Raw genomic sequence first — 22,230 nt, 5'->3', positions numbered from 1 at the left:
AGTAAAAGCATGGAAACTTCCCATTTCTCATCAGTCAATGATCCATGGCAGGAAATGGCAACTTAATAGGAAACATTTCACTTCCCTCCATAAACTCTTCTTCCCCTTGTTTGAGTGTTTAAGATGATGTTCGCAAACTGAGGAAGGTTAGGAATATTTGCAACATGCATTAGAACAGTGGTCCCCAAACATTTCACTTCAGGCCTCCCTTACTCCTGTCCACATCACCCCACCCACCCCGGGATCTGGGGATGCAGCTGGGGGGGGGGAAGGGGAAAGAGTGTGGACAGGGGTAAAAGGGTAAAAGGGTAAAAGGGTCGTGGCTGGGGCTGGAGTCATGGCCGGGCCGAGGGTGGGGCAGGGACGGGGCTGGAACCGCAGCCAGGGCTGGGGCCAGGAGCAGAACCATGGCGGTGGGGGCTGGCAGCTGGGGGCGAGGCTGGAGGGCTCGCCCTTCCCACCCCTCGTGGGGGCTGTCTCGGGCCCTGCCTTGCATCCCCACTCTGAACGCACCGAAAAGTTTGGGGACCACTGCAACAGAACCGTCCTCTAATCTAAAAACCTAACAAAATGGAAGATTTTCAAAATAATATATACTTTCTTGATTGGAGAGTGTTAATACCATATTTCCTGGCATCTCCAGTTTTCTTGTCCTGACCTAGTAACAGATGTTTATGTATTTAAAATTCACTGTTAGAGTAATCTTTCTATCTGGCCAAAAAGCTACTCTGGATTCCAATCCATAGTTCAAAAACAGGGGACCCCATGAGAACTCTACAGACTAGTTTTGTCATTTCTTCTTTCCAGTGTAAATTTCTTCTTTTCTCTGTAAAAGTCCCACTCTTTCCATTTCTAATCTATTCAGACCTATTAAACTAGGCCAATCTCAGCCAATGATGCATTGTCAGCAAACAATACATTTACTTCATTACAAATGCTCAAGCAGGCATTACTATGTGGCGTAGGGTACAACAAAGTTCTTGTGAGGTAGGTTGGAATTGATCCAAGGTCAAAGAGATTTAGGACCGTAACTCATGCACCTGATTTTAATGGGAGTTAGGCATCTAAATACCTTTGAGGATCTGGTCCTGAGCATGTTCAGCAACTAGAATCAACTGGGTTAGTAGCTGATCTCAAGAATGTCATCTAACACCCCTGCACAATGTGGCTATCTCTAAAGAATCTATAGTTGATGATCATCCAGCCTTGCCATGAAGTTTTCCAGTGATTGTGATTCTCCCATTTCCTTTGGAAGCGTGACACTGTAGTGGGGCAGATTGCCCCCTCCCCCCAGTCAAGAAGAGATTAATTCCTGTGATTCCAATCAGCCCCAACCTGCTGCACTTGTGTGGCTTGTCAGGCCTGGGGGAGGGCCCTTAAAAAGGAAGAATTCAGCACAGCTGGAGTGATATTTTGAAACAAGCAGAGCTAGTGCCTCTAGACTTGGGTGCTGTGTTACTAACTGATGAACAGTTGGCGAATGAGGCCTGCCTGAGCTCTCTGAGGAAGGAGATAGGCTGGTCTGTTTTTTCTGTTATAACCCCCAGGGACTAAGCCTTGGCTTTAGCAATGCAGGTAAGTGGGAGCTGAAACTGCCTTTGGGGCCAGAAAGACTGTTTCCCACTCCCTTGCATGAGGATGAAGGCCCAAAGTTGGGGGTGGAAGTATTTTCCTTTTGTTTGGACTGCTTTATATGCCCTCCAGAAGAGAGTGGACCTGCTACAAAGTATAGCCAAAGGTATGAACCCCATGCTCCAGAACCAAACCGCAGGATTGCTGTTTTCCAGAGAACAATGTATTAGGTAAGTAAGGCACCCATGCAAGGGGGTGACCTTGAGACATAGCCTTTGACAGATATATTGCCCGCTTGAGTTTACTCTGCTGTAAGCCAAGGTGCTTAGAGACTGTACTTGCAAAATCCCACTAGGACTAGTCTTCTCTATTCAGATTGCTCTGCTGCATAACAAACTGGTACTACAGAACCCCACATGCCTCACTAAAAATAATTAACTGAATTATTTAAAAAAAATTAATCTCTGTGTTACTGAAATTTTGGAGAAATGTAGCAAAGAGAGACATTCCAATTAGAAAAGGAGGACTTGTGGCACCTTAGAGACTAACAAATTTATCTGAGCATAAGCTTTCGTGAGCTACAGCTCACTTCATCGGATGCATTCTGATGAAGTGAGCTGTAGCTCACGAAAGCTTATGCTCAGATAAATTTGTTAGTCTCTAAGGTGCCACAAGTCCTCCTTTTCTTTTTGCGGATACAGACTAACACGGCTGCTACTCTGAAACCATTCCAATTAGAAAAGCCATAAGATATGCATTTGCCTTAAATAGATTTGGAACTTCACAACATTGTTCTCTACTGCTCATTTTGTTTGTGGCAGCACAGGGATACTTTAAGTGCCCTATTTTACTCATCAGTAATCCCTTCACCTTTTCAGGGATCACCTCCAGGGGTTCCTATGATCAAGTTAACATTGAATGGTAACTGTTGGAAAATGTTATCTGAAAACATTTTTTGTCTATGTTTTTGGAAGAGGCAATTACTGTAGTAATTAAGAACATTGGGGGAAAGAAGGTGTCTTAGAGACAGATTTCTTTGTGGAAACTATTGACAACAGCTGACTTTAATGATAATCACAGTACACATTCTCCAAGTGTGAATGTTGGCTTATTAGCCAATAGAGATACTTGATTTAAACCAGCATCTTATTTTCTACAGCTTTGTTTACACTGCAGTTAGCACTGTGCTCAGGCGGGGAGCAAAGGGGCAATTGCCCAGGAGCCCGAGAGATATAAAAGGGCCTGGGGACCCCCGGCCGCCGCCAGCAGGGGTAAGGCAGGCTTCCTGCTGGCCCTTGTTCCACACCGTTCCTGGAAGCGACCAGCACGTCCCTGCGGCCCTTGGGAGGACAGGGAGTCTCCATGCACTGCCCCTGCCCCGAGCACTGACTCCGCAACTCCCATTGGCCAGGAACTGCAGCCAACAGGAGCTGCGGGGGCAGTGCCTGCGGGCAGCAGCATGTGGAGACCCCCTCGGGCCCCCTGCCTAGAAGCCGCTGCTTTCAGGAGCCACCAGAGGTAAGTGCCGACCCCCTGTCCCCCTCCTGCATCCCTGCCCCAGCCTAGAGCTCGCACCCTGCATCCCCTCCCGCACCCAAACTCCCTCCCAGAGTCTGCACCCTGCACCTCAACCCACTGCCTGAGCCTGGTGAAGTGAGTGAGGGTGGGGGATAGCAAGCGATGGAGGGAGGAGGAATGAAGTGAGCAGGGGGTGGGGCCTCAGAGAGGGTGTGGGACAGGGCGTGGTCTCAGGGAAGGGGTGGGGCAGGGGCCGGGAAAGGGTCTTTGGGTTTGTGCAATTATATGGTTGGCAACCCTACCAGGTGGGCATGTATAAGCCCTGGTTGTGCCAGAAGAGCGCGGTCAGCAGCTCGCTGGGCACCAGCCAGCAGAGGCGCAGCACCGCCCAAACGTCAGGCGGACCATGTCCGTGCAGACACGGCTTGTGCAGGGGCCCATTGACTGTTCTGCCCTGGGGCCCGGAATTGCTGTCAGTGGGCCTCACTGTGCTTGCAATAGCTGTGATTAAATACTGTGTAAAGAACTTCTTGGAATTTACAGTACTGGAATTTACAGTAACTGTGTTCCTTTCTTCAGTTATCTCTTTTAAAAAAGGCTTTTAGCTAAAACTTCCTTGTTCAGAACGTAGTATGGCTCAAATAGTCTATTTACGGATCTCTGTGTGAATAAGCATTGGCTTGATCTCTTTGTTTGGATACAGTGGACACAAGTAAAACAGTGATGGCTTACCACTCACAGTAACTAATGTTAGTGCAGTATTTGGTGCCTTCTCTACTCTAAGTATAGAGGATGGCGAAGATCAAATTTGAACAGCACCCATCTAGTTTGCTGCTGCTAACTTTATTTTGGTTTTCAATCCAGTGCATACATAGTCAAAAGTTAAGACACGACAAATATCCTTCCCAGGTCGTCTTGTAACCCTCTTTTGTGCCTACATTCTATGATACATTCACACCCTCATTACCAGGATGTGCAATAAGACTTGTGGGGAACAGATCTCTTCCTCGCCTCCCACACGCTAGGAGGTGGCTGACAATGCAGCCCCAAGGTTGCAGAAGCATCTGCAGTTGTAATGTGCTTCCTCGACAGCAGTGGTTCTCAATCAAGGGTACCCAGAGCTCTTCCAGGGGGTACATCAACTCATCTAGATATTTGCCTAGTTTTACAACAGGCTACACAAAAAGCACTAGGGAAGCCCATACAAACTGAAATTTCATACAGACCATGACTTGTTTATACTGCTCTATATACTAGACACTGGAATGTACCTACCATATTTATATTGCAATTGATTTATTTTATAAGTATATGGTAAAAATGAGAACGTGAGCCATTTTTCAGGAATAGTCGCCGTGACACTTCTGTATTTTTATGTCTGATTTTATAAGCAAGTAGTTTTTAAGTAACTTGAGGGTATGCAAGACAAATCAGACTCATGAAAGGAGTACAGTCATTCTGAAAGGTTGAGAGCCACTGTTCTACAGTGGCGGGAGGGTGGAGAGGATGCAGCAGTTGATCTCTGGCCACAGATGCCCATGTGCTGGCCTTACCTATCCACTGTGCACTGCCTTGAAGGAACCCTGTACAGCTAGTTTCACTGCCATGCAAGGGGTATGCACCCAGCCCACCCCACCCCACCAACTCCTGCACTAGGGTTGCCAACCCTCCAGGATTGTCCTGGAATCTCCAGGAATTAAAAATTAATTTTTAGTTAAAGATGGTCATGTGACGAAACTTCCAGGAAAACATCAAACCAAAATTGGCAACCACCCTCCACACCTCTCATGCAGCAGACTCACCCTGCTCCCACTGAAACTACAGGGAAGGGGGCTGGATATGCCCCTTGGGGCAGGTATGTTTTTACATAACATGCAACGCAAAAAATAGATGCCAATTCAAAATTGCCCATCAAACTTCTAGAGATCTCTTGGGAAGCTAATACTTTGTCTTTCCCTATAGTCCCTTTGGATGTCAAAAACTTTTACCAATGATAATTTAGCCTCAGAACCACCCTATGATTTAGGTGTCTCCCCACCCCAGGTTTCAAATTAGCATATGATTTTCCAAAGCCTCATGGCACTGATGCACATCCATAGCATGCCTGCTCAGATATGGCTGCACAAGATAGGAGTTGTAGGGCTGAAAATTCACTTACAAATTGTTTTAACAAAACATTGAATCTTTTTAACCCACTTAACTTTCAAGTTCCCTGCTATCATGGAGGCTGTTCACCACCACCTGAAAGTATTGTTGTAACCCCATTTTCCCTGTTTCCTCCTCCCACCTTTCTCTCCTTCAGTTATTTTTAAATGGATGGTTTTCACAATATCTAAAGCTGCTGCAGTTTGTTGAAACTATCAGTAGGTGGCACTTCAGGAGTTCTCATCACTCAAGACAAAAAACAAACAAACCCAAAATACAAAACGAAAAACCTCACAGCACACCACCATTTTCCCCTGGGAATAGGTGCCATAGGGTCACTTCCAAAAATAGACCTTTGGAGACAAGCTCTGCTGCTGGGCTGTTAAGATAGCTCCTTAATTTTACTATTGAAGCATCCGGCTGCATCAAAAGCTCTACAAATTGACTCCAATACAAGGATAAAAATACAGTAACGTTGTAGTTACGTTCCTGAAAAATGCAAAACGATGTTAAGCGAATCCAGTTTCCCCCATAAGAATTAATGTAAATAAGGGGGGAGGTTAGGTTCCAGGGAATTTTTTTTTCACCAGACAAAAGACTATATATTACACCTCTACCCCAATATAACGTGGTCCTCGGGATCCAAAAAATCTTAGCATCTTATAGGTGAGACCGTGTTATATTGGGGTAGGGAGAGGAACCACTCCCCGCCCCAGCTCGCCTCCGCCTCCTCCCCTGAGCGCGCAGCCACCACTCCGCTTCTTCCTCTTTCGCTTCCAGGCTTGCTGTACCAATTGGCTGTTTGGCATGGGAAGCCTGGAAGGAAGCGGGTGGGTGGGTGGGTGGGTGGGTGGGGGGGGAGAAGTGGAGCAGCGGTGGTGCACTCAGGGGAGGAGGTGGAGTGGAGGTGAGCTGAGGTGGGGAGCGGTTCCTCTGCGCCCTCCCCACCGGTTAGTTGCTGCGGCCCTCCCTGCGCCCCCTGCCCCAGCTCACCTCCGCTCCGCCGCCACCTCCCCTGAGCACACCGCCACCGCTCCGCTTCTTCCCCCCCTCCCCAAGGCTTGCCGCAAATCAGCTGTTTGGCGCAGCAAGCCTGGGAGGGAGGGGGAGAGAAACGGAGCAGCGGCGTGCTCATGGGAGGAGGTCCACAGCAAGTGGGGGGGGGGCCACAGCGGAACCGCTTGTGGTAACAGGAATTCAGATATAAAGAGGTAAAGCAGCCCTGCTCCCCAGAGCGCTGCTTTACTGCATTATATCCGAATTCGCGGTCTATCAGACCGCATTATATCGGGGTAGAGGGGTGTGTGTGTGTGTACACACCCACACACACAGAGTATAAGTTTTAAAACAACAATTTAATACTGATACACAGCGATTATGACTGTGAAGCTTGGTTGAGGTGGTGAAGTCAGAGGGTGGGATATTTCCCAGGGAATGCCTTACTGCTAAATGATGAACTAGCAATTGGCTGAGCCCTCAAGGGTTAACTCACTGTTGTTAATGTAGCCTCACGCTCTACAAGGCAGCACGAATGGAGGGAGGGGAGAAAGCATGGCAGACAGACACACCATGTGTGAGAGAGAGAGAGATGCGCATTGCTCCTTTACATACGCTGACCCCACTCTTAAGTACACTGCCTTGTTAAGTAGATCAGCACGCTGAGACCGCAGCTGTTGCCAGGAAGCTCCCTCCTGAGCCCTGTTGTGTGTGTGTGTCCCCTGCTCTATGGAAGATGGGGTAAGCGGGGTGCAGAAGCAGGGGGACACCCTGACATTAGCGCACACCCCCCACCCCGCAAAGCAAGCAGGAGGCTGGGGGAGCAGCTCAAAGGCAGAGGGCAGGAGTAGCACATGGCAGGGGGGAGGGACAGGTGAACTGCCGACAACTGATAGCCTGCTGGGCAGCTGCCACACAGGGAACTTAGGGGAGCTGAGAGGGGGGTTGCTGGTCCATCCTGGTTCCAAGCCCCCCCCAGCTAGCTCCAACTGGCTGCTCTTCCTGCAAGCAGTGGACAAAGCAGGTGGCTGCCAAATGACTTATAAGGGAGCATTGCACAACTTTAAACGAGCATGTTCCCTAATTGATCAGCAACATAACAACGTTAACCAGGACAACTTTAAGTAAGGAGTTACTGTAGGTAAGTGTTTTGTTTAAAAAACAAAAACAAACACCACACCACAACAACCCAGGATACTGAGTAAGACAAATTCATTCACATCAATGAAAAGAAATAAAATTCACCTGGAATGCCACCTAAGTAGGTAACAATAGGTCCCTTCATTACTTGATCCAGGATGGACAGCTGTTGCTCTTGCTCAGAATTGGTGCTGTATGTTTGTGAATCAGCAGTCAGTTCAAGCAGCTGTTTGTTTACTCGGAGTCCCAGCAGCATTCTTTTGAAGGTACACAACCTCTCTGACTCCAGCCGGGCAACAATAACGTTCTCAATAGTCACAATGATTTCCTAGGCAGCAGAATAAAAAACATTTCACGTACAACTCCAGCACTTTATTTTATTTCGTTATGATGCATTTTACATTTGTAAGGAGAAACTGGAGGAAACATTATGGCCAACGTTTTTCAAAATAGGTGTCTGAAATTGGGAAATCCACTGAAGTCAATAGAAGCTGCTGGGTTGTTCAGTGCTTTTGAGAAACCAAGCCACCTCTTTAGTTGCCTAAATTTTATTTTTAGGAGTCTCTCTTTAGGTATTCTTGTTAGAAAATCTTGATCTAGATTTCTGGGGTTAAATCCTGGTCCTGTAGAAGTCGATAGGAGTTTTGACATTGACTATAATGAGGCCAACATTTCACTCAAAGTATCTACTTCAGGCAGTTTAAAAAAGACATATGTAGTCACCTTCATATACATATACGCACATACTGCCTTCTGTCATGCTACTTGCCACAACTGGGAATAGAGGGAAATTCAAGGATAGCAAGACCTATTTATATATTGGCTTTTTTATGCAGTTCATCACTGTTTTATCGGAGCACCTTGCAAACAATTAATTCAGCCTCACAACGCCCTTGTGAAGTACAGTAAGTAACTAGGATCAGTCCCATTTTACAGATGGAGAATGAAGACAGAGAGTTGAAGTCAAAAGCGCTATGCTGATTTACACCAGATGAGGATCTGACCCAAAGTTACTGTGATAACAGTAAGATCACCTGTGAGTTAGGGGAGTTGGAGTCTATTATGGACAAAGCAAGAGGCACTGTTTTGCCAGAGACCAAGGCAAACATCACACCAGTGCCTCTGGATGGGCGAATAGTCAATGTTATGTTTATTAGCCATTCTTTGTCATTGGTAAGATTATCTGTTTAAAAAAAAAAAGAAAAATTAATGAACCCGAAAAACACCTGCTTCAAGCATCCAAATACTGTTTGGTTATTTACAAGCATTTTCCCCCTACAATTTAATCTATATTCCCACTACGAAAAATAAGGCTAAATCTGCAGTGAAAAGGTGAGCTTTACATTTTTAGTTTTCCCCAAAATTTCTAATATTAAACACATAGAAAGAGACATTTTAAGCTTAAGAACATAAGAATGGCCATACAAAGCTTGGGGTTTTTCCTTGCCTTTTCAGCTTCCTGGTCTTTTTTTTTTATTACCTCTCTCACTGTCACATTCATAAGAGGGCTGTTTATAAGGTTAAGCCAGAAAAAGCCTAACAGGTTGCTCATAAAATTTTGCTGCTGAGCAGAAGATTGATAGCTTAAACATGCATTTAACATCACACACAGGAATAGTCCCATTGCTCCAATGGGAATTCTCACATGCGTAAAAGTTATACAGGTGCTAAAGTGTTTGCAAGTTCAGCAGCTAAAAGGCATGCCCATATTTATTAACTGCTTTTTTTCATAATTTCACACTAATAACGCACCATGTTACTTAGTATCACAATCAGCACCCGCAATGTATCTTGCTCTAATATAATTCCATATGACTCTTTCATTTGGGGCTCAAAGCACTCTTAGGGACGTCAATAGCAAAACTTCCATTGATAAAATGGGAGCAGAATCAGACCCTTTAGAGATGGAAAGGACCAATTTGATCAAGTCCACCCTTGTACAGGTCTTTGCAGAAATTAAACTGATAATGTGCGAGGCCAGAACCTACGCTCGTTACTCAAGCAAAACTCCCTCTGAAATTAGTGGGAACTTTGCCCGAGGGAAGCCCATACTCTTTTGCCATTCATTAGTTCAATCATCGGTCCAGCATAAAGACATGTTGGAGAAGGCCAAAAAATACTTACTATAGTTTATATGAAATTCTGCCATGCCAGTGCCAGGGTAGTAGGACCCTTTCCCCACAGTTACTAAACAATGTTTGCTTTGTTTTTCTTGAATAACTTCTTTTATGCCTGAACTTCCCTGATTCATCAGGTTCCAGGCACGAATGCACCCATCTAGTCGAGGGTTAATCTGCAAGAGAGTTACATTCGGGTTTTTGTGTTGCATACAGATTTGCTCTAGACACATTGTTAATCAACAGAGAATGAGTTACTTTACATGACAATTTATTTCTGGTGGACAGTAAAGCATAATTATATCAATGCCATAGATTACAGCACTGATCTTCAGAGCTGTCTTGGAATCAAATTGCTGTTTGCAGTGTTGTAAACTGCATGTGGTCCCAGGATATTAGAGAGAACAAGGTGGGTGAGGTAATATCTTTTATTAGATTGACTTCTGTTGGCGTGAGAAACAAGTTTTGAGCTTACAAAGAACTCTCTTCTTCAGGTCTGAGAAAAGTACTCAGGCCTGGTCTACACTCCAGAGAGGTCAATGTAAGCTGCCTTGTTGTAATAAACCATCAATCCAGAGTCTTCATTAAAACCATGATTTATAGTGTCTAGCAAAGTTAGGAATTTACGTTCCCAGGCTCGTCGTTTGGAAAGTGTTTTGCAGCTTTCCTTTGAGGACGAGGACTGAAAGTCAGATGTGGAGTGATCGTTTTGTGGTAAGTGTTTGCCCTTGGGTAATACGGTATTTTTGTCTTTTTAGCATTGGGGGCATCATTGGGGATGAGGTACACCACATTGTGATAGGCATGGATAGGACCAGGGCCTTCCCTAGTGGGGTTTGGGGTCTGGGGAGGAAGTGACAGATTCGTCTCTTCCGGGACCGATTGCACCAGCCTGTGGGGCCTCCCAAAGTGCGGGGCCCAGAGCGGTTGCCTCGATTCGCCCTACCCAAGGGACAGCTCGGGGTAGGACCCATGGATCTTGAAAGATATGTTGCGGGGGGGAGGGGGGTGATCATTGTAGCAGTGGAGATATGTCTGCAGGTTTTGCATCTATTGTTGTGGCAGGGTCTGGTGCTGCTTTAAGTTGAGGAGTTCTTGTCTGCTGGGGACTTGCTTCTGATATGAAGTTAGGGCGTTGTTCGAAGGCCAGAAGCAGAAGTTCAGGAAAGATTTCTTTCAAGATGTGGTCCCCATTGAGTATGGATTGTAATTGTTTAATGATGCCCAGTATGGCCTCCAAAGTAGATCGGTAGGTGACAACTAGGGGTGAGTGATTAGAGGGGCTTTTTCCTGCAATGAAGCAGGTTCTCTCGGGGATGTTTGGGTGGCACGTTCCATTGTGTGATCTACTTCTCCAAATGGCCCAACAACTATGTGGGTGAAACTAGATAATCGCTATGCTCTCAAATGACCTTGCACAGAAAAAAAAATAAAAACACTGTATTATCCAACGGCAAACACTTTTTTCACAAAACAATCACTCCATTTCTGAACTCTCAGTCCTCGTCCTCCTGCACAACACCTTGAAAAGAGGAGCCTGGGAGCTTAAATTCATCACTTTACTAGACTCTAAAAATCATGGTCTTAATTAAGACACTAGATTTATGGCTTATTACAAAAATCTGTAACCCACTAACTCCCCTCCACACTTTATTATCCCATCACTGGAAGCGTGTTAAGGGACCACTTCACCTTGAATAGTCTTTTAGAATATATGTTAACGACTTATGCTAAACAATCTGTACCACTTTGTATTTAGCAGTGACACTGAGTACCTACCTTTTCCAGACCTGAAGAAGAGCTGTGTATCACTCAAAAGCTTCTCCCTCTCACCAACAGAAGTTGGTCCAATAAAAGACATTACCTCACTGGTATTTTGTCACCCTCATGCACTTTGTGTCTCTTTGAACTCAAAGGCATGTACAGTAGTGCAGCTTTCAGTCAGCACTGCTGAGCCAGTAAGCTTTTCCCATTTGGTACCACTGGCAAGCAAAGAACAGACACCTTCAAAATTTAAGTTCAAACATACTGAAGCCAAACTTTCCTCTTCTGCTTGGCCATGTCTGCTGCGCTATAACTAGGGGGCCATGGCTATTAGTATTGTTTGCTGGCTGAGAGTTTGACTCATCAGCCCAAACAACATTTCTAGAATTATTTCACATTGGGTAAGAGAATATTTATTGAGAAGCAGTTAAACATTTTTACCTTTTTGCCTCCCTGTCACGCTACAAACAAAAATGGATTATTTAAAAAATGAAATATTGCAAGCATTTTTTTTTGTTAGTGGACTGGTGACTTGTTTTCAAATGTAAATTATTTTCTAGTACACATGCAAGGTGTTGGATAGACATTCTTTTACACATACAAAGAACAGATACTGTATTGGCAATGGCAATGGAGGCTTCCCTCCTCTAGGGTGGAAAACAAGTTCAGTCTTCATAGTCCATTCACTTGTTGCCTCTCTGCTGACATTGCCAGTTACTTTGAGAATTACTGGGTCTGCGTGAGAGGTGGCTGCAGGGACCTACAGCTGCTGGAAAGAGTGAGTAAGGTGATTCAGGCCCCCTGTGCAGGGTGGGTAGGGCAGGGCAGGGTAGAAATGAAGACTCTTTGCACTTCTTTTACCTTTCCTCAACACTTCCCACCCCTATGCCCCGCCCCCACACACAAGACCAAGGCACAATGTGGCACTAAGAAAGGGAACATTTGTACAATAGGCTCCCAAGATAACTACTGGTGGCCCTATTGCTTGGGAGTCTTAAAATGAGATTAGGAAATGTACTCCCAGGCACAATCCTGCATAGGACTCTGGAAAATGGATTAGATTACCTGAGACATCTTTAATTGCTGTGATTCTATAATTGAAACCTGAAAATGGGCAGACCACAAAGCTTCATGCGTACTCATTTTCAAACAAAAATGTCACCAATGGCATTTTCATTTTCTACCTACATACCTCCCTGTATTTTGTCTCCCCAGTAACCACCACATAAGGAGAAGTGAACAAGAAAGCAGCCTTAATCAGGAGGTATTTTTTAGTTACCGGTTTAATGAGGGTGTCGTTGACTTTGCGAGGTAATCCTGCAATGTACACCTTAGTTTCCAGGAAGCCATTTGTTGGTTTGAACAGATTTCTAGGGCTGTTAATATTCATCACTGCTTCTTTTGCTATTTTTACACTTATACTGTGTTCTAATTCTTCCACTGAGACCTAGGATTAAAAATAATATACAAAATATATAACACTATGTATGTTGAACGTACTGATTACACAGGGAGGAGTAGTGAGTCTTGTGTTAAGGTTGCCTAACATGTCCTGGTATTTAAAAAACAAAAACCCACCACCCAGAACCTGCCTTTCTCTCTCTCTCTTTTTTTTTAAATATTCTAATGGTTTGCAGCAGGATTATGAAACTGGGTAGAGGAATAATATTTGAAAGGCAAAGGTGTCTCTTGCTTTCCATAGGAAAGCCTATACTTGGTTGAATGACTGATTTTTTGGAAAAAACACAATTTTTCAGTTTGAGTTACACTTAGTAGTATAGGTGCCAACTTCCCCTTTGCCCGGTGGGTGCTCGACCCCACCCCCTCCGCCCCGCCCCGGCCTCACCCCTTCTCCACCTCTTCCTGCCCCTGCACTGCTCTTGTCCCGCCCCCATTCCACCCTTTCTCCCAAGTTCCTGCCCCTGCCCCGCCTCCTCCCCGAGCACGCGGCATCCCCGCTCCTCATCCTCCCTCCCAGAAAGTCCAAAGTGCCACCAAACAGCTGTTTGGCGGTGGCCAGGCAGGAAGTGCTGGTAGGTAGGCGGCGGAGCGGGGATGTGGCGTGCTCGGGGAGGACGAAGCGAGGAGGGAGTGGGGGGAGCTTTGCTGCTGGTGGGTGCTAAGCACCTGCTAATTTTTCCCCATGGGTGCTCCAGCCCCAGAGCACCCACGGAGTTGGAGCCTATGCTTAGTAGACCTCGTTAGGCACTTGCTTCTAAAATTGCTCAACGTTCCATCCACACTGAGCATGCTCCTCTGGATCTCATTCAGCCTGCCACAAAGAACTGAACCTCCTGAGGGAACACAGACACTCCCCCTCCCCCCAGAAAATCATCTACTGTTGATGTTACCCACCAAAATACCTTTTGGTCTAAGGGAAGGTGCACTGGACTGGACACCAGGAAACAATATGGCAGAACTAAATCTCATCCATTTAGGGTACATCTACACAGCAGCTGACAGGGTGCTTCCCAGCGCCGGTAGACATATGTCCAGCTCTGTTCAAGCTAGCATACTAAAAATACTAGTGTGGCTGTAGCAGCCCAAGCTGCTAGCTGCCCAAGTACAATCCTGCCCAACTTGGTGCTTTAAAAGGGCCAATTTCACAAAGGTGAAAACAATCATGAGCCAAATAAGCTGAGAGGAAAAATGTGAATGGATAATTAGGGCTTCTTTAACAAGACTTTACTAGATGCCCAAAAAGCCATAATCAAGGGAGAAGGCCAAATTGGTTAAAAAAACAATCTGGCTTAGAAGAACCTGAAGGCAACTATAAAAAACTTTAAAAATAATATGTAATAAATGGAAGAAAGGGGAAGTTGATAGTACAGAATATAAATCAAAAGTTAGGAATTGTAGAAAATTGACAGGGGAAGCAAAGTGACATGAGGAGAAATCTATGGCTAGTAGAGTTAAGGACAATAATAATAATTTCTTTAGTTAGGAGGCAGGAAGCCTTGATTTGATTGATCAGGCTGCATTGGCCAACATAAAATAACAAGTATGTTTGGAATAACAACCCCATGGACCACTTGCATCAGAATAAACATGTTTACACAGATGATCATGCACTAGGTATTACTTCATAGGGCCCAAGCACCGTGCAGAAAGTGGCTGTTTGTATCACAAGGAAATTCAGAAGTTTGCTAATGCTACCACTGTATCTTTCTTAACCATCTTTACATCTGGGATCTTTATGGAATCATTCTGAAACCTTTTTTTAAATTATTATTATAAAGTCGCAATTACAATTTTCCCCAACTTCACCTGAGTGCGCCAACAATTCATAGGGTATTAGAAAATAACTTACTATATGCCACAGACCATCATTAATGGCTTTGCCACCACTGGTGACTTTTGTTCCAAGTTCATTCTTGAATTGAATCTCAATCTTCCCATCACGAAGTGCAAGCAAGAACCATGCTGTGCTGTCAGAGGATTCAGCATATAATATAACACCCTCTGTATCATATGTCCGGAAATCAAATTCTGCTGAAAATCTGTGTCATGGGAGAGGAATCACAATCATGGGAAGAGGATACATGAGACAATGAAGAGTTCAATGCAATACATTAATAATTTAGCTATAGAGGCAAATATTAATCTCCAAATGACAACTCTGTATCCAAGCAGGTCCAATGGCTGCCTGTGATTAATCATAGGCAGAATCCAGTTCCCCTTACTTTACAGTTGTGTTGTAAGAAAAAGTAAATTGTTTGGGAGGTGTTCCAGTACTATGATGAGGAGTGCCATTAAAAAAAAAATCTATCACAAGTATCTTCTTAAATGTGCTTCATCATCACTGACTTTGAAAGTTCCATTCTTTACCCTTATTCTGTTTAGGGAATAAGATCTGTATATTGGTGGCATTTGGATGATCATGCATAAATTGTAGTTCCTTTTGTTCTGTGTTTGTATAGCATCTAGTACAATGGAGTCATGGTTCATAACTAGGGCTCCTAGACACTACAGTAATACAAATAATAAATGGTGGTGGTATTATTATTTATTATTATGGTAGAACCTATAGACCCTGTTGTGCTCTGGGGGCTGTACAAACATAAGAGAAGCTCTCTGCCCCAAAGAGCTTTCAGGCTAAATATACAAGACCGAAGAAGGGCCTGAGGGGAAAATGGAGGTACAGAGGTGAAGTGACTTGAGAGAGGCACACAGCAGGTGGGTGGCAGAACTAGGAACAGAACGCAGGTGCCCTGATTCCAAGTTCAGATCTCCAGTCACTAAACCACATTGACTTTCAAACATGGTTCTGTCAAAACTCCTTATTTTGAGTTTATAGGTAACTATTTAAGATGTTAGCTGCTAAGGACACTTTCAAACTTTTCAAAAATCTTCCAAGAGAGCATTAATTCCAGGTCACCTTTGATTCATGACACAAGGGCATGTCTTAATATTGATGCTCTAAATCTGAGACACTAAAAATCACAAATGCAACAACTTCTGCTGTTGGTGCCTCTGAAATTGTTCAGACAGTGATTCAAAGGTAACCCTGCATTTTCAAGTGCCACAAGGAGCAAACTTAAATGCCATATAGAGCTTACTAACATTAGCACTAGCTGTAGGACACTGACATCTGAAGGGGAAATCCTACAAATTGATATTGGCGTAAAACAAGACACTGTGCTCCATCAGTGGCCTGGAATATTTTAGGAGAAAGCACAGGAGATCATTAGCTTCCTCCGTACTTGATGAACAGCATGCTACAGCTGGTAACTCCTGCATAAGAGCAGCAGAACCATCATCTGAGGCTCACCATTTTGATTTACAACTACACACTGTGAGATGCATATTCATTTCTGTAACATCATCTGATTTTAAGGACTGACACACTTTAGGGGGGGAACCTATATGAAATTTGCCTACTGTGAAATACCATAGACACTGTTTGGATCAAAATGTCCCTGCAAACATACCACCAGTGGGGATTCTTCAGAGCAAGTTTTGAGTCAGTTTGCAAGACTGGCCCCTGGGGAACTGCAATACCTCTACATCTCTGCCATCATCATCCACATCTTTTCTCTTCCCTTCAGAGGGGGCAGCAAGATTCTGTCATTGTGAGACACCATCTTTCTTCCTCTCCTAAGAAATCTCATTCACTCTAAAAACTGCTGAGGCCTCCATCCAGTTCGTATTCTCTCCTCCCCCCCTTGATCCATTTTCCACCTTTTCCCACTCAGTCTCGGGACTGTTTTGATTCTCTTCCTCCCAGGGTTTGTTTCCCTTTTGGTCCCGTATATCTCTGTCTTCAACTGCAGCAACCAGCTGGCTGTCACTGCAGGAGGAATCTGGCTCTTCACCCACTGATGAGCTCAGGCTCAGATGCTGGTGCACTGTGTCTCCCACAGACCACACCAATGGGCTGCCTGCTCCACTATGTAGCTGCATCAGTCAGCTGCCACTGCCCCCGTCTGATGGAAAGGGTTGCTTAAGATCCAGCTGAGCCGATGAGTTACAGGAAGGAACTATACTAAAGATGTGGCGCATGGATATAATACAATCACTAAGTGGTGCTGTAAAGTGGTTCTAAGCACCTCACTCCTGTCTGTCCACTTTCAAATAACTCCAGCCTCCACTGAGTGCTATTACATGTAGGAAGCTCAGTTCATTTGTCCTCCCCGTAATGATACAAGGTGTCTTATCCAGTGAGATGATGCTGTGAACTCTTCATGCAATCCATAGTCCTTCTGCCACCTTCTGGGAATTAATGGAAACAAATCCCCAGCACTTTCATGCATAGTGTTATCAATGGCAAATGCTCACCTGGTGATTTCTGGCAATCTAAACCTTAAATACAGCACAGGGATCGCCATAAATTGTTCTGCCAGGTAAAGCAATTCATAATTTTTTTCAAGATTCAGAGGGACACAAACTGGAACAGCCTGGAAATAATGAAGGGAAAAATCACCATGTCATAACTTTTGTGCAGTGATATTTCACAGATTAACCTCAGTTCTTAGTGGCTTTTAGCTTGTTACATTTTTCTTAAGCACTTGATACCTAGTATACTTGAGTAATCTGAATACCTCAGTAAAAAAAAAAAAAAAATTATTTTTCTACATTATCCATACATCAAAAATATTGGTGGCTAAAAATGTTGTAACATAGTTTCATAGATTCCAACTTTCATTTGAGTTGGTAATTACATTGTAAGTGTTTAATATTCAAATCAAGGCATACATCCAAATTACACCATTTCCTTTCAACCTGCATCCCTACCACCTTATGTTAGGATTCTCAGGTCTCTTAATTTAAGCAGTTTGGTTGGGGTGATTGTTGGATGGGTGAAATCTAAAACATCTAGGGTGATACACAAAGTGGTCTTGATTTGAATAAGCACCACACTTTCCTCTGAGGCAGAACTGAACTAATATACAGCATAGTGGCAGGGGAAGTACAATGTCTCTTGATATGGTATCTTCTCAGAACACATGAAAAGTTTGGTCCTGGACACTAGTCACAACTAGTCCCAGGTAAGATTGTGAGGTTAATCCCGGTGTCCTGGCCAAAATCAAATTTGGGTAATTATATTCTGCCTATTTAAACTTTTCAGCCTTCACTGGGAAAGGTATTCTTCATTTCCTGGTATACATTGTTGCACAATGTTGCTGTGTATGAAGTCTGCATACTTTCTGTATTGCAGTGGTAGACAGAATGATGATTGTATATAGGGATAATATATCAGTTTAAATTACGGTGACCAGATGTCCCAATATTATAGGGACGGTCCCACTGTTCAGGGCTTTGTCTGAAATATTACCTCCCACCCCGTCCCAATTTTTCACACTTGCTATCTGGTCACTCTCGTTCAAATAGGTCAGACATTGTATGGCCATATTGCCATTTCAGCTACGACTCAATGTGCACTGCTGTTTTTATGTCTCTTGTCATGCCACAATGATGTCAGATGTAAAAAGACAGTTGGAACTTATTTTTGACTGAATCCCCTATATTTAATCTCCCAGCAGGTATGTCCTACGCAGATGCAGCAGAACCAAAGCAATTGGGTGTGAAACACTACTGTGTGTGCGATACACATTGCACTTGGATAGTCTAACTCAGTGGCTCTCAACCTTTCAAGACGACTGTACCCCTTCAGGAGTCTGTGTCTTGCGTACCCCAAGTTTTACCTCATTTAAGAGCTACTTGCTTACAAAATCAGACATCAAAATAAAGTGTCAACACTATTACTGAAAAATGGCTTACTTTCTCATTTTTACCATATAATTATAACATAAATCAATTGGCATACAAATATTGTACTTACTTTCCAGTGTATAGTACACAGAGCAGTATAAACAAGTCGTTGTCTGTATGAAATTTTCGTTTGTACTGATTTTGGTAGTGCTTTTTATGTAGTCAGTTGTAAAACTAGGCAAATATTTAGATGAGTTGATGTACCTCCTGGAAGACCTACACATACCCCCAGGGGTATGCGTAACCCTGATTGAGAACTATTGGTCTAACTCACAGCTAATACTACATTTCCCAAAATTCTCTGGGCTTGGTTCTCATTTAACACAATTTTCATGGTGTAGCAATTCCATTGACTGTAGTGCAACAACTCATGAATTACAATATTACATGTAAGAATTGGACTTGAATTTTTTTATACACCGGGTGGAGCACTTGGTCTGCAAAGAGGATACATCCCTTTGGGCTTTTCCATGATACTGCTGATGATACAGATTTTTATTCCAACTAAAAGATTTGCAACTGGTTTCTACATACCGGGTCGGCCTCTTTAGCCTTAGTCCCAAGGGTTACTAAACCTGTCTCTCATACAGCAGCGTTAGGAGTAATGTTTAAGGAGGACAGAGCAGAGTGTCCTCCCACTTTATTATCAGTAGGGAATGGAATTACTCCCTGTGTTGTCTAAGTATTAAAGCTTAGCAACTAAAAATACCAACTTCTAGTAAATATGTTCGAGCACAATAGTGGGCTTTGATCTTTGAAATATTTAAGCCCCCCTACATCATACTGTGGCAAAGATTTGTTTTTGGTGGAAGCTGTTTGAACACACTTACAGGTCCCAACCTGCCCGCTCCTGCCAAAGTAGTATAAAGAAAAGCCTTCATGAGAAAATGCTTTCATTGAAATCCTCTGTAGTCCCACTGTTTCTTCCACTAAAGTGTAAATCTGTAGTTCCTTTTGGATGGGAAATGTGTTTTTTAGCACTTGGTGAAACTATTCACTCGCTACTTGGCCCTCTTTAAAAAAAAAAAAAAAAAAGTAATAATAACTGAAACTGTGCAAAACAATCAGCTCAGACTGAGCTTTTCCAGGAGTCATTCTGAGAGACTAGGTGGGAAAAGGTTCTCATGGCAAGAAAAATCTGGGAAATATGTGAACATGCTTTCAAAATGAGCTGAGGCTCCCATGTCAACATCTAAGCCAGGGAGGGCATGGGGCTTATTTTGGGGGACGGGTAGAAAAGGGCTAGTTAAAGCAGATTTCTCTTGATGCTTTCTCTTGGAACTGAACCTGGACCAAATGATATCCAAATCCCTGTCAACTGAACTGCTGGATTTGATTTGTGAAGCATGCCCCGACTCAAAGCCTGCAGCATTTTCCCAGCAATTTTAAAACTGGCTTTGGTACTTTTTCTAATCTACCTCATCCTGTCATGGAGAAACCCCCAACTTTGTAATTTCCCTAGCAAGCTCATATCGTGCAGTTTTACCTCACAGTTCTTCCTGTCCTTAGAAAGCTTGAACCCTTTCTTGCCATCACAATAGCAGGAATAGCTTCCTGGAGAATTTACACACTCTTGCGCACAAGAGTTTTCAGCACATTCATCCACATCTGCAGTGAAACAGAAGCACATTGCATGAGACTTAGACTGAACAATCATTTAATGTTCTAAAGACAAGTACATTAAGTTAATACAACAATGGGCAAGACAGTTCTGTACTGGAATGTGAATCCTGTCGGTGGTGGGGGTGATGTATTAAAGGGCTCTCTCCAGCCTGAAATTTACATTTGCCTTCTGGATGAACAACCCCAGCAAGTCTGATATGGAAACCGTGCAGCGAGCCAGGGCAAGGCTGAACTGATATGTGAGAAGCTACAAAGCTGAGCTGCGTGGCTGAGAATTACAGAGGAATGCAGAAAAGGAGTTGACATAAATGAACTCCTGCCATCTGTCTATCAGTACTACCTGTTCTGGGCCACTCTCCTCTTGTTCCACCTAGGGTCTCAAGCTGCAAGAGTTACTACAGTCCTAATAGTATACATGGCAATTGTGTGGAGCAGAGACAGTCTGTTCACATAAGGCCAAAATCAGTTCCGTACAGTCCCATCTGAGGGAGAGGTACCTCCTCTGACTGTTGTAGTAATCTTCCCAAGCTGCAAAGTCCAGACAGCTTAAGTGGAGTCTATGGAGATCAATTTAGGCTGATTAAAAGCAAAAACCACTTGGCTATTAAGGAGCTAAATCTACTACCTTTTTCATGTTGTTGGCTGTGTGCAATAAATAATGTATAAAAGAGAGGTTGTGTGAAAGGCTAATTTAATTGTTACATTTCTAATATGAAAAACATACAAGCTCATGAGGTGAGAGGCTCTGTAGGCATGAGCTAAGGGCGATGTATAAAGAAATTTTGCAATGCCGGTTCGGAAGTACACTGCCCTTTTGATGTAAATAAATGATAGTCTGCTAGTAAATATATTTTTAAAACATGATTTGGTTTTGTAGCATGCTAGGTTTTTTTAAAAAATTTAAAATCGCATTTTTAGTTGCTTAAAGGAAAATTCAAGATCTCCTCTTCAAGCTCCACTTTATAAAGTGGTGACTGTAAAGTACTGGGTAGAACCAGAAACTAGTTCCCAAGATTCCTGGCTTCGATTCTAGTATTTGACACTGACTCACTGAGTGACCTAACACACCATTTAACCTCTCTGTGCCAGAGGTTCCCCATAATTTACATGGCAGATACTTCCTTAGTGTGTTGAAAGGACTAAACAACTAATGCTTGTGAAGGGTTTTGAGATGCTTGGAGGAAAGGCACTATACCTATTAAAATGCCCAATCTTACTGTCTTTGCTGTTTGTTTAGTTGAACAAGGGCCTGTTTAGGAAAAAACACTCTGTTCAGGAAGGATAAAGATGTGTGGAGCTGAAGATATGACCAATATCTAAGTTAAACTGTAGTGGGCTAAGGTCATTCTTTAAAACAACTTCTATTGTGTTTTAAACCCCAGGTTTGATTCACCTCCAGGATTCTGGCAATGCAAGCTGCAGCCCCAGAGCTGGTATGTCTGCTTGAAGGGGAAGGGGGTGCAACAAATGCTAGCCTCCAGCAAGACCTGCTTTGCCAGGGTGTCTGTAGTGGCTGGTGCAGCCACACAAGTGGTTGAAAGGGGATAGGCAGAGTCAGTACCTAACATAGGCAGTTTCTCCTGTAGGGATGTTTATGAACCCTGACTGGATTTTACTGGATTTTCATGAAGTGAGCTGTAGCTCATGAAAGCTTATGCTCAAATAAATTTTGTTAGTCTCTAAGGTGCCACAACAAGTACTTCTTTTCTTTTTGCGAATACAGACTAACACGGCTGCTACTCTGAAAACTTTCTCTGGAGGGATGCTTTCTTCCACACTCTCATTTCATAAAGAAATGTTCTTCTCTGCCCAGAAAATTTCTGAAGGGACAATGTTCTGACAAATTGTAGATTAGATTGCATGGCAGAGGTGTAATTGGGGCAGGGGGAGAGGAGTGGACCATTTTTAAATGGCAGTCTCAGGTCCCAATATTTTGAGAGTGAATCCCTCCAGTATTATATTTGCATACTTTATGAAGAGCAGTCAGACTGACTCAATATCAATGAGCACCCAACATTTGAATGATAGTGACATAAAATGTGGTGATTGATATACCCATAGAAGAGGCTAGAAAGCTGTTTTATACATTGTAGTAATTGTAACAGCCCTGGTTGAGATACCCCTACTGGACCCTCACCAGGCT

The 22,230-nt window shown here is 43.7% G+C and overlaps 1 protein-coding gene across 2 annotated transcripts in view; it reads right to left on the bottom strand.

Moving 5' to 3' along the window:
- The window catches only part of PROS1 (protein S), a 47,660-nt gene that overhangs the window by 5,693 nt on the left and 19,737 nt on the right, over positions 1 to 22,230 (bottom strand). For both annotated transcript variants that reach the window (XM_074972495.1, XM_074972486.1), the window contains exons 8-14: positions 19,951 to 20,072; positions 17,031 to 17,149; positions 14,563 to 14,752; positions 12,532 to 12,699; positions 9,496 to 9,664; positions 8,406 to 8,554; positions 7,477 to 7,699 (exon numbers count right to left, since the gene is read on the bottom strand). In XM_074972495.1, the coding sequence (XP_074828596.1) occupies positions 7,477 to 7,699; positions 8,406 to 8,554; positions 9,496 to 9,664; positions 12,532 to 12,699; positions 14,563 to 14,752; positions 17,031 to 17,149; positions 19,951 to 20,072 (1,140 nt within the window). The remainder of the gene's footprint in view (positions 1 to 7,476; positions 7,700 to 8,405; positions 8,555 to 9,495; positions 9,665 to 12,531; positions 12,700 to 14,562; positions 14,753 to 17,030; positions 17,150 to 19,950; positions 20,073 to 22,230) is intronic.

This window comes from Natator depressus, chromosome 1 (genome assembly GCF_965152275.1).
Source record: "Natator depressus isolate rNatDep1 chromosome 1, rNatDep2.hap1, whole genome shotgun sequence".
Classification (NCBI taxonomy): domain Eukaryota; kingdom Metazoa; phylum Chordata; order Testudines; family Cheloniidae; genus Natator; species Natator depressus.
This window is presented reverse-complemented; position numbering and strand designations above follow the sequence as displayed.